Consider the following 13,291-nt stretch of genomic DNA (forward strand, 5'->3'; position numbering starts at 1 on the left):
AAAAAAAAAAAAAAAAAAAAAAGCAAAAATTGGCAAATTAAAAAGTATTCCTAAAACTGGAATTAGTTTAAATTAGCTGACCTAAAACAAGGCTCAGACCCTGGCTGTAAGCCATTCCCTCATATGTATTCCATAGTTCATTTTCACCTATCAAAAGATACTTTTTAAAAAAACACATCTCTAGTTGCCTATTTAAAATTCACATAAGCTGGCCGGGCGCAGAGGCTCACTCCTATAATCCCAGTACTTTGAGAGGCCGAGGCGGGTGGATCACCTGACGTCAGGAGTTTGAGACTAGCCTGGCCAACATGGTGAAACCCTGTCTCTACTAAAAATATAAAAATAAGCCAGTCATGGTGGTGCGCGCCTGCAGTCCCAGCTACTTGGGAGGCTGAGGCAGGAGAATCGCTTGAACCCAGGAGGCGGAGGTTGCAGTGAGCTAAGATAGCACCATTGCACTCCAGCCTGGGGGACAGAGACCCTGTTTCAGTAAATAAATAAATAAATAAAATTAACAAAAGCTATCCTACCACTATTTTAAACTCAATATTAAAGAAAAATTAAATGCCTCCTTTTTGTCAATCATGTGCACTTTGCAAAGTTTCCTCAGTGGTACAATACTCCTCTCGGACCACTTAGTTTCTTCACCATCAAAGTTTACTTTTAACCCTCACATCCAAATCAATCACTAAATCCCATTGACACTTTATCTGGGGCAGCCCTACTCTCATGTAAAGCACTTAGCACAGTACCTGGCAGTTAGTAAGAACTTGATAACTGATTACTACAACTGACAAGCACACACAGAATAAGAGAGTAAACAATTTGGTTTGTAAAACCTGTAAATTCCCAATCACCTCAGCTTCTTGATGCTGAGAGTCTGACTGTAGATAGTGCCACAAGCTGCCTGCTGGTCCTCAGAGGTCTTTACATCTAGATCCTCTTCCTGTAACAGTCTCTCAGGATCAGAAGGGAGATCCTTCAAGGACATTATCTCATGAAAAGGAGTGGATACGAAACGAGCTGCTCTGGCGAAGTCACAAGTGTCTTCTGGGTTAGGACAAATTGTTACATTTCTGAAGCCTGTGATAATGGCATCCTCACTCAAGGGTTCAATTCCTGTAAATTCATCCTGAAATGAAAACCATATAAAGTTTAGCTAAAATATTTCAATACATGAAGAACTTTTTTACTGAGAGAGACACATTAGCTCAGTGACATAGGATATAGAAATAGCATATCAGAATATCTAGGCAAAGATAAAAAGGTTTTTATATCATGAACACAGTAAACTATACTTCATCCAAAAAATGTACTGGAAGATTCTCCATACAAAGAAAAATATTGGGCAATGTTTCGTTCCTCAACAAATTTCACCTATGAACTAAAGCACAAATACTATCTTTCTTCTGGCTTTCACTTAGTAAATATTCTAATAATCTGCTATCCTCCTAGTTTTTAGGTCTTCTTCCTCTATGCTACATACCTAATTTTTATTTATTTCTTAAAGATAACTCATGTATGTCTGGTAGGATATATGCATAGCATATTTTATGCATTTAAAAAGGAGTTTTAAAACCAGTGAAAATGTAGCATTCATGATACTGTGTATTGCTCTTTCTCATGCTTTTTGTATTTTTTCCTTCCTATGCTATTTAAAATTCTTTAAAAACATAATGGCCACACTGTGGGTCTATAAGAAATTAACCAACTTTCAGGTTATTCTGATTTTACTAGTTTAAAACTACTTTAAATGTACATAAATCTTTAGAAACACTTTAATTTTCCCAGGATTAATTCCTAAAAGTAGAATTATCAGGTCAAAAGGTTATAAACACTAAAGTTTATATATATTACTTAGCTGTCCTCAGAGAGATTACACCCCTTTACATATTTACCTGTAGTATACAAATAGTGCCTATTTGATTTAACCCATATGGATACTAGAGATTAGTTTTCTAGATCATTACCAATTTGACATATACTTTGAATTTCTGACTGAGTAACTGAAGGTGGGCGGTACATCTGGAAGAAACAAAGTATAGTTAAATAAAAATAATAGGCCAGGTGCAGTGGCTGTAATCCCAGCACTTTGGGAGGCTGAGGTGGGTGGATCACCTGAGGTCAGGTGCTCGAGACCAGCCTGGCCAACATGGCAAAACCCTGTCCCTACTAAAAATACAAAAATTAGCTGGGCATGGTGGCAGGCACCTGTAATCCCAGCTACTCGGGAGGCGGAGGCAGGAGAATTGCTTGAACCCAGGGGACGGAGGCTGCAGTGAGCTGAGATCATGCCACTTCACTCCAGCCTGAGTGAAAGAGTGAAACTCAATCTCAAAAAAAAAAAAGATTTGGCCAGGTGCATTGGCTCACACCTGTAATCCCAACACTCTGGGAGGCAGGCTGAGGCGGGAGGATCACTTGAGCCCAGGAGTTTGAGACCAGCTTGGGCAACATGGCGAAACCGTGTCTCTCCAAAAAATAAAAAATTAGCCAGGCATGGTGGCTCACACCTGTAGTCCCACCTAATTGGGAGGCTGAGTGGGAGGAATGCTTGAGTCCAGGAGGTAGAGGCTGCAGTGAGCTGAGATCACGCCACTATACTCCAGCCTGGATGACAGACAGCCTATCTAAAAAAGAAAAAGAAAGAAAGTAAAAAAAAAAAATATATATATATATATATATGTATTTATATATATGATTAAAGTAAAATAGATGTTTATAATCTATACATTTTATGCAGATACTACTTATAGCCCTAGTAGCTTAGACATTTTAGGTACCTAGTAACAAAATTCAAGTAAAAGATTGGTTAAAAAAAAAAAAGGTAGATGAAGTTGGACTCCTTTAACAAATAAGCGTATCCTTGAACAGCTGAATCTAGAACCACTGCATCCAAATCTAGCCTGTTAATCATGTTCTCTGGTGGTATACTCCAGAACACAGTATGTAATCAATTACTCTTACATCACTGTCTTTTCATAGCAGTCAGTAGACTAACTGTATCAGAATTATCTGAGAATTCCAGTATTCTGGAATTCTAATTCCAGAATACTTTAGAATTCCAGAATACTTTCATCACTCCAAAAAGAAACCCCATACCCATTAGCAGTCACTCTCCACCACCCTCTCCCTAATCCCCTGGAAAACTTCAAATCCATACCTTTGCCTATTCTGGATATTTCATGAAAATGAGATCATATAATATGTGGTCTTTGTATCTGGTTTCATTCACTTGACAAAATATTTTCAAGATTCACCTATGTTGTGACATGTATTAGTACTTCATTCCTTTTTATAGCCAAATAATATTTCATGGTATGGATATACAACATTTTGTTTATCCATTCATCAGTTGATGGGCATTTGGGGTTGTTTCCACTATCATGAGTAATACAGCTATGAACATTTGTGTAATTTTTTGTGTCAACATGTGTTTTCAATTATTCTGAGTATATACCTAGGCACAGAACTGCGGGATCATATGGTAACTGTGTTTAACATTTTAAAGAGCCGCCAAACTGTTTTCCAAAGTGGCTACACCATTTTACATTCCCACTAGTAATGTATGTTCTAATTTCTCCACAACTTTGCCAATACTTGTTATTGTGCATAATTTTTTATTATAGCTATCCTAGTGGATATAAAGTAGTATCTCACTGTGGTTTTGATTTGCATTTCCCTGTTGAGTAATAATGCTGAGCATCTTTTCATGTGCTTAATTCAAGTCAGTGGTTTCAATTTTAACCTTAAGCTTTTGTGGATTTGAATAAACAATCCACTAGCCCGTTTACATTAACTTAAGGATACTGCTCCTTACACAAACATCTGGAGACACATCTTCATTTGAGGTGATGCTTTCTGAGGTTTTGAGAACTGCAAGGGGTCTTCGTTGAGTTAAAACTTGTGGGGGATCTGCAGGAGGACTGGAAAAAGACGTACCTCACTTAGCAATTTTTTCATAACAGTAGCCCCTAATTTATCCTCACTTATAATAACAGAAAATTCTTAAGTTAAAAAAAAACAAAAAACAAACAACGAACCTTTTATTCTTCTTTTCTGAAAGAAGAAACTCATCAAAAATGGAGAAAGGTACACTGGGACCTAGAGAAAGAGAGACTAGATACATACTCTAGGAGTAAATGCTTTACTCTTCAAGACAACCAGAAAAATTAATCAATATTTTGTGTTGTTTGAAAGTAGGAAGGCAATCTTTTTTTTAATAACAAAAACTTCAAACATATAAAAGGTCATTAAACAATTTAACAATTACCTAAACATAGATGATCTTGTTCCATTTAGATTCCCTACCACTGTCACTACTCCCCAAACCCAATAGGATTATTTTAAACCAAATTCCAGACATGTCATTTTATCTGCAAATATTTCCGTACATATTTCTAAAAGAGGCTTTTTAAAAATCCCAATCCCAAAACATGATACCTACCTATAAAATGAGAAATTTATGAATATCTAATGTCCAGTCAGAAGTTTCATATTTTACCAATTAAAAAAATGTTTTGGCCGGGTGCAGTGGCTCATGCCTGTAATCCTAGCACTTTGGGAGGCCGAGGTGGGTGGATCACGAGGTCAGGAGATCGAGACCATCCTGGCTAATATGATGAAACCCTGTCTCTATTAAAAATACAAAAAAAAAAAAATCAGCCAGATGTGGTGGCAGGCGCCTGTAGTCCCAGCTAGTCAGGAGGCTGAGGCAGGAGAATGGCATGAACCCGGGAGGCAGAATTTGCAATGAGCTGAGATCGCACCACTGCACTCCAGCCTGGGTGACAGAGTGAGACTCAGTTTCAAAAAATATATAAATAAATAATTTTTAAAAAAAGTTTGTTTGAATTGGGAATGCAGAGTTAAGATCCGTATACTGTGATTGTTCAAATGCCTCTTAAATCTCTTTTATTCTATAGAGTTTTGGGGGGAATTTTTGTTCAACAAACTGGGTTCCTAGCCCCATAATGCTAGATTTTGCCAATTTCATCCCTCTATGTTGTTAACAATGTTCCTCCATGCTTTACATTTCCAATAAATTGTTGGTTAGAAACAGAGGTTTAATTAGATTTTAATGTTTTTTATTTTTATTTTTGCAAAGCCATTTACAAGTAGATATTCATGTTTCGCCACTTTTAACATGTTCTGAAGAAAAGAAAACCAATTTGAATATAAAATAGCTTCAAATTTTTTTTTTCCCTGAAAAGAAACACCTTCCTTGGTGTCTTTGCTATTTAGTGTACAGTAACTAAAGTATAAGATTTGGTGGTTAGTGTAAATTTAAAATTACAATTAAACCAAATATTTTGAAACACTGAGGAATCTTTAAAAAAAAACTCTTTCAAATGTCTTTCCTATCATAAAGCATATGCCTACACTAAATTCCTAGCATCCTAGTCCCCCTCTTTCTTTCAATCCCTTTATCATAATAAAAATATTTACCATTTATTACATAATACCTTTGTTATCAGCAAGTTCTTCTCAAAGTTGTCAAATACGACTCACCTTTAGAATGAGGTTGTTCCTGCCAAATGTTCTCCGCAAGTGAAGTTTCTCTGTGAAGAAACTTGTTTTAAATCATGTGCTCGATACCCACAGAAAGAACTGTTTAGTTTTTAAAAGTCCAAGAGGTTTTTCCATTAAGTATAATATTTACTCTAAGATAAATTATTACTGTCAATCCAAATTCTCTTAAAGAAGATGGAACCTTTGGTTGTCAAAAATGTTGCAGAAATATATTTGATAATAGATGTCAAGTTGCATTAATAGTATAAGCACATTACAAAATGTAAGCTGACATTTTTATAAAACAAAACAAAAATACAACACAAAAGAAAAGACAGAACAGTGTTAATGGTAGTCATCTCTTGATGGTAGAAATGGGTGATTTTGATTTTTAAAAACATTATATGTATTTGTTTCTATAAGAAACATGTTTCTTCAGTGGAAAATAGTCAATGCTCTGTCCTCCCTAATCAGAATCAAAGCTTATGTTGTGACAGAGACTTATAAAAACCATGTCTCAATACTATAAAAAAGACTTCAAGGCACTAGAGAGTCAAGGGTTGTTTCTAAATGCCCTCCTATAGGCATTGTCCCTTCCACCAATGTAATCTTACGTGGTACAAGAGTTTACTCGACAAACAGAACTGGATAGAGTCATTCCTGGCATTTCCTGAGAGTCGGAAGCAATTCGCAGTTTAGTTGTCTCCTTTGTAGGCATCGTCTCTTCTTGCTGTTTGCATTAAATAAACAAAATCAATGTCCCTCCCACCCAGAAAATACTATTTTCAAGCTCTAACATTAGCTTTACTTTACTCTTTCCCTAGACATCCACTAACAAGATAAGATGAGTATACCACAAAAGTCATTTCCAATAATTTATATTCCTACTCTAAACTGGTACAGTTGTACTCAACTGAGCAGTGCCAGGCATATACTAAATTTCTTTAGGCAATCCCATTTTAATGGAACATAGCTAGAATAAAAAGCTTGAGCCAGAATTAACATAATGATTTGGAGTATAACTAAGAAGTCAATAAACTGCACCACTTATTTCACATGCCACAAATTCTATTTGAAGTCACCTGTTAAATTACTTTCCCGCTCAACTTTCCTGCTACTAACAGCTAGGAAGCTACCAGAAACTCTAAATGGGGGTTGGGAGGATTTTAACCTTCTATATTTTTACAACGTTTAAGTTTGTTTCAATAAATTTTAGTTTTGTGTATTGAAAAAAGAAAAATTACCTGATCACCTGTTCTTTCTTGCTGAGTAGTTTGGATTTCTTTTAGCTTCTTCTCCATCTCTTCAATCTGTTTCTGCATTTCTGCTCTCTTCTCTGCACTGGTCAATAGCTCGGCTAGAAACAATAAAGCTGCTTGAGGTATTATTCCTCATAGTAACTCATTCTGTCCAAAACTGCCTTTGGAGCTCATCTCCTCAACACATATGTTACTAATACAGATAAAAATGATTTAAGTGGAACAAGGTCCTCAATTTGTGGTCTAGGCCTCTATTCTTTTATTTATCCATTCAATAAAAAAATAGAATAACTTTGAACAACACAGGTTTCCACTAAAAGGAAAAAAATACTGAATACCTACTATGTGCCAAGCACAACTCTGAGTACTTAGGTTTCAGTGGTACATAATACAAAGTCCTTGGTTATGTGATGCTAACAATCAAATTTGGGGGAAACACACACACAAGAAAATCAGTTTAGAAAAAGAATAAAATAGATGACGTGAGAATGTGTGACTGGGTAGACAGATGGAGGTCAAGGGAGGGATACTTAAGACCAGTGATCAGGGAAGATCATTCTGATAAAGTGACATTATTAAGCTGTAACTTAAATGATAAGGGGCCAAAGTTCTGGGGTAAGATTCTAGGCTAATCAACGAGGTGGCACAAAGGCCCTAATGCAGGAAAAGGCCACTGTGTCTAAGAATCCAAAGGAAGTTCAGTGTGGTTGCAGCATAGTAAGAGGGTGAATAGAAAAAGATGGGGTTGGAGAGGTAGGCAAACGCTAAGTCACATGGGGTTTTGTTTGTTTTTGGAGATGAGGTCTTGCTATATTGCTCAGGCTGGTCTCAAACTTCTGGGTTCAATCCTTCTGCCTCACCCTTCTGAGTAGCTGGGACTACAGGCACATGCTACCATGCTTGGCCATGCAGGGTTTTGCAGGTTAGGGTAAAGAGGCATAGATAGTGAGCCATGTGCTTATTAGTCAATTAATGAATGATGGGGTGTAACTGAAAAGTCTGAGGTGAGTACACTAAGGAGGCTCAGGAAATAGAAAAGAATTAGAGGATAGAAATCTGAAAGAAGCTAGAGTTTTTGAAAGAAGAGGGAAAAAATGATTTGGAAGTGCAATGCAAAGAAAAACAACCTTTGTGTAGGCCCTGATTGTGGCTTCTTCTTTTCTTGTATTCTTCCCTGAGAGTAAGTAGTTAGCAAGTCTTCAAAGCCAGTTTTTGACAGTAACTAGAAACCACATTTATTGAAATGAGGATTTATATAAGGGTACAAACTTATACACAGATGGGAATTTATACAAGCTCATGAAATAGATTCAGAGACCAGCTGAGAAATGAGTATTAAGGTCTGCATGGTAGCTCATGCCTATAATCCCAGCACTTTGAAAGGCCAAGGTGGGAGGATAACTTGAGCCCAGGAGTTTGAGACCAGCCTGGGCAACACAGGGAGACCCCGTCTATTTAAAAAAAAACAAAAAACAAAACAAAACAAAAAAACACAACAGAAATGAGTATTAAAAAATTCTCAGAGGTCAGTGCCTTCTTATTCCTAATTAAATTTCATCTAATCTAGAGTAGGTCCTTCTTTGGCTAGTTGAAAACAAAATGTACTTTTTCTTTTTCCCACAGAAATGAAAATTCACCATGTTGCCCAGGCTGGTCTTTTTTTCCCCAAAGTGCTGGGATTACAGGTGTGAGTCACTATGCTCAGCCCTAAAATGGACTTTCATTTTCCTTCTATATACCTGGTACAGACTAAGCTTTTCCCTTAGGAAACAGTTTTTATTTAGATACCTAGTTCCTTTTCTGGTTCATATTTGGCCACCCTTCTAGCCTATTTCTTTGCTGGAGTGGTTCTCCTTTTCTAAAACCCTTACTCAACTAACACCTTGCTTTGCAACTATCCCTCTCTCCTACCTAGACACACAGGTTCAATTTGAACCCAGGGCACTTTTGACAATCTTGGATGACACTAATTAGTGTAACAAATAAAAACAGTTCCAAACTTACTAACAGTCTGCTTTACCAAAGTTGCCACCTGGAACTCAGAAAAGATTGCTCCTCAAAGTTTAAGTGATGGTTAAGTTTCCCAGCTAACCCCACAAACACTACATCCTCTTAAGAGAGCTGAGCTATATTAGTAGGTTTTCTGGATATCCATGTATAAAAGAAACATTACTTTCTCCTTATAGATCCTAATAAAAAAAAGTCTAAATGGAAGTGGACCCTCCCCTACCTCATTTTCTGTACCCTTCTTTACTCTCCTTCACCTTCTCATGCCTTAAGCCCCACATGCCTTACTTCCCTACTTTCCAGCCCATTCTGCCCTGCCTCTTGCCTTCAAGTACTCAAGGCTCCAGAATCAGAAATGTTTCCTGTTTCCCAAAAATTCCCATATCTCAATTTTTAAACCTTTTTCTTTAATTTATAATGTCTTTAAAAAATATGAATATCCATAATCTAAATCATTGCAGTGTGACCTAATAGGTTAATCTAAATAAGCTCTTGGAGAAATTTCAGACAAAATATCAAAGGTAAAGTGGAATATTTCAAGCAATAGCATTAGGAAAAGTACTTAATAGGGATGCACGGAATGCACATATATGCATGTCAGGGATCATAGCTGCCTGCTTATTGTATTGGGGAACATAAATTGTTCACACAGTTCAGAACTTCTTCCTTTACTTCTAAATATACTCAGTACCCCCACACCTCAAGGAGTTTTCATGGAAGGCAGCAATGGGAGGTTGGTGGCTGATACACAGAAAGAAACAGTACAACCATAGAAATATCACATAAAGGTGCAAAGTATAAGGTTAGTTTTCTTCAGACGTAATAGATCAGCTCAACCTTCACACAACTAAGTCAAGTCCTTTTCACAAACTTGAATTACACACACCTTCCCTTTGCTCTTTTAATTTCTTCCGGAAAACTTCAGCCCGGATTTCTTCAAAGGAGAATTCCCCCACTCCTGCATAAATCTTCTCCTTACAATACATCATTTTCTCTTTCTTCTCCTCAGATGCTTGCTGATGGCTCTGAACCCTTTGTAGAGGATCTCCTTCTTCCTTTCCAGGCTTTCTGGTGCTGAGGATGTGGTTTATACTAGGTTCAATTTTACATGGTGTCCTAAAGAAGCAAAATTACTATTATTCATATGGGTAAAAATAAAAAAAAAATAAGATTGATAAAATAAACTAAAAATAATTCACAAGGGCCATCAATAATTATGTTCTGCAAATCTGGAGGCATTATATTACCTGACTTCAAACTATATTGTAAGGCCATAGTCACCAAAACATCATAATACTGGTATAAAAACAGGTATATAGACCAATGGAACAGAATTGAGAGCCCAGAAATCAAGCGAAATACTCACAGTCAACTGATCTTTGACAAAGCAAACAAAAATGTAAAGTGGGGAAAGATACCCTATTCAACAAATGGTGCTGGGATAATTGGCAAGCCACATGTAGGAGAATGAAACTGGATTCTCCTCCCTCACGTTATACAAAAAGTCAACTCAAGGTGGATCAAAGACTTAATTAAATCTAAGATTTGAAACCATAAAAATTCTAGAAGATAACATTGGAAAAACCCTTCTAGACATTGGCTTAGGTAAAGACTTCATGACCAAGAACCCAAAAGCAAATGCAAGAAAAACAAAGATAATTAGATGGGACTAAACTAAACTAAAAAGCTTCTGCACAGCAAAAGGAATAATCAGCAGAGTAAACAGACCACCCAAGAGCGGGAGAAAATCTTCGCAATCTATGCATCTGACAAACGACTAATATTCAGAATCTACAGGGAACTCAAGCAAATCAGCAAGAAAAAAACAAACAATCCCATCAAAAATTGGGCTAAGGGCATGAATAGATAATTTTCAAAAGATATACAAATGGCCAACAAGCATATGAAAAAAGTTCAACATCACTAATCATCAGGGAAATGCAAATCAAAACCACAATGTGATATCCTCTTACTCCTGTGAGAATGGCCATAATCAAAAAATCAAAAAATAATAGATACTGGCGGCCGGGCGCGGTGGCTCAAGCCTGTAATCCCAGCACTTTGGGAGGCCGAGACGGGCGGATCACGAGGTCAGGAGATCGAGACCATCCTGGCTAACACGGTGAAACCCCGTCTCTACTAAAAAAACACAAAAATGTAGCCGGGCGAGGTGGCGGGCGCCTGTAGTCCCAGCTACTAGGAAGGCTGAGGCAGAAGAATGGCGTAAACCCGGGAGGTGGAGCTTGCAGTGAGCTGAGATCCCGCCACTGCACTGCAGCCTGGGCAACAGAGCCAGACTCCGTCTCAAAAAAAAAAAAAAAAAAAAAAACCGGGGGGGTTGTTTTTGTGGGGTGCGGAGATCCCGCCACTGCACTGCAGCCTGGGCAACAGAGCCAGACTCCGTCTCAAAAAAAAAAAAAAATAATAATAATAATAATAATAATAGATACTGGCATGGATGTGGTGAAACGGGAACACATTTACACTGTTGGGCGGAATGTAAATTTGTACAACCACTATGGAAAACAGTGTGGAGATTCCTTAAGGAACTAAAAGTAGATCCACCATTCGATCCAGCAATCCCACTCCTGGGTATCTACCCAGAAGAAAAGAAGTCATTATATGAAAAAGATACTTGCACATGTATGTTTTAGCAGCACAATTCGCAACTGCAAAAATATGGAACCAGCCCAAATGCCCATCAATCAATGCGTGGATAAAGAAAATGTGGTATATATCTACCATGAAATACTACTCAGCCATAAAAAGGAACAAAATAATGGCATTTGAAGCAACCTGGATGGAATTGGAGACCATTATTCTAAGTGAGGTAACTGAGGAATGGAAAACCAAACATCATATATTCTCACTCGTAAGTGGGAGCTAAGCTATAAGGACGTAAAGGCATAAAAATGATACAGTGGACTTTGGGGATTCGGGGGAATAAGGGTTAAAAGATTACACATCGGGTACAGTGTACACTGCTCGGGTGACGGGTGCACCAAAATTTCAGAAATTACCACTAAGTAACTTATTTGTGTAACCAAACACCACCTGTTCTCCAAAACCTATTGAAATTTTAAAAAAAGGAAAATAAAATTATGCTCTGAGTACGACCTTTGCTATGACAAGGAAGGAAATTAGCCATAAGTGGGATCATCAAGTAGCTTATATTATTTATAGGTGAAAATAAATCTTAATACCATATCCTAATGATACCCAGTATATAAAAAAATAAGTTAACCTATGCAATACAAACCATTTTTCATGGTTTAGTATCCAAAAGAATTAGAGTTAAGAATATAGCATTAGGAACCCAATAATATTAAGTCCAAGGTGCTCAGTTGAGGGGGAAGAATCAGAGTGGTAGCATAGATTTTAAAAGAATGAAGTATAAGATACTTCAACCATGATACAGCAGATATTTTCAACCCTGTGGATCAGAATAACCTATATACCTTTTATTTTCTTATATACCTTTGTACAACTAAAGATACCGGTCCTTCCCAGACTCAGTGAACCAAAAGCTGTAATGGTAGGGTCCAAGCATTTACATGCTTAAAAAGTTTCCCCAACTTGCTCAGCCTGCTAGAGGACATCTATGAAAAACCCATACTAACATCATACTTCCTGGTGAAAGGCTAGATGCTTTCCCCCTAAGATCAGGAACAAGACAAGGATGTCCATTCTTGTCACTTTTATACAACATTGTACTAGAAGTTCTAGTCAAGGCTATTAGGCAAGAGAAACAAATAAAAGGAGTCCAGATGGGAAAGGAAGAAGCAAAACGATCTCTTTTTGCAGAAGATATGGTCTTAGATAACAAACGAGTTCATCAAAGTCAAAGAATACAAGATCAGTATACAAAAATCAATGTATTTTATCCATTTGCAATGAACAATCTGAAAATAAAATTAATCTCATCTCAAGGCAGCATGTAAAGAAAGGGAAAAAAGAAAATGAAATTAAGAAAACAATTCTATTTACTATAGCTTCAAAAACAGTAAAATATTTCACAATAAATTTAAAATAAGGAAGTGAGAGAAGACATATAGATGGAGGTTGGGCACAGTGGCCTGTAATTCCAGCACTTCGCGAGGCTGAGGCAGGAGGATCACTTGAAGCCAGGAGTTCAAGACCAGCCTGGGCAATATAGTAAGATCCTGTCTTTTTTTTTTTTTTTTCTTTTGAGACAGAATCTTGCTCTTGTCACCCAGGCTGGAGTGCAATGGCACGATCGCAGCTCACTGCAACCTCTGCCTCCCAGGTTCAAGCAATTCTCCTGCCTCAGTCTCCCGAGTAGCTGGGATTACAGGCGCCGGGGCCACCAGGCCTGGCTAATTTTTGTATTTTTAGTACAGATGGGCTTTTGCCATGTTGGCGAACTTCTGACACCAACATGGCTGAGACCCTGTCTTTAAAAAAAAAAATTAGGGCCGGGCGCGGTGGCTCAAGCCTGTAATCCCAGCACTTTGGGAGGCCGAGATGGGCGGATCACGAGGTCAGGAGATCGA

General features: G+C 37.5%; 1 protein-coding gene across 1 annotated transcript in view; it reads right to left on the minus strand.

Annotated features, from left to right (window-relative positions):
* The window catches only part of BUB1B (BUB1 mitotic checkpoint serine/threonine kinase B), a 63,169-nt gene that overhangs the window by 15,969 nt on the left and 33,909 nt on the right, over positions 1 to 13,291 (minus strand). Inside the window, exons 9-15 of the mRNA XM_011932718.1 lie at positions 9,664 to 9,893; positions 6,756 to 6,868; positions 6,126 to 6,241; positions 5,512 to 5,561; positions 4,044 to 4,104; positions 3,821 to 3,926; positions 858 to 1,132 (exon numbers count right to left, since the gene is read on the minus strand). Coding sequence (XP_011788108.1) covers positions 858 to 1,132; positions 3,821 to 3,926; positions 4,044 to 4,104; positions 5,512 to 5,561; positions 6,126 to 6,241; positions 6,756 to 6,868; positions 9,664 to 9,893 — 951 coding nt within the window. The remainder of the gene's footprint in view (positions 1 to 857; positions 1,133 to 3,820; positions 3,927 to 4,043; positions 4,105 to 5,511; positions 5,562 to 6,125; positions 6,242 to 6,755; positions 6,869 to 9,663; positions 9,894 to 13,291) is intronic.

The sequence above is a fragment of the Colobus angolensis genome, unplaced genomic scaffold (genome assembly GCF_000951035.1).
Source record: "Colobus angolensis palliatus isolate OR3802 unplaced genomic scaffold, Cang.pa_1.0 Scaffold97, whole genome shotgun sequence".
Lineage (NCBI taxonomy): Eukaryota > Metazoa > Chordata > Mammalia > Primates > Cercopithecidae > Colobus > Colobus angolensis.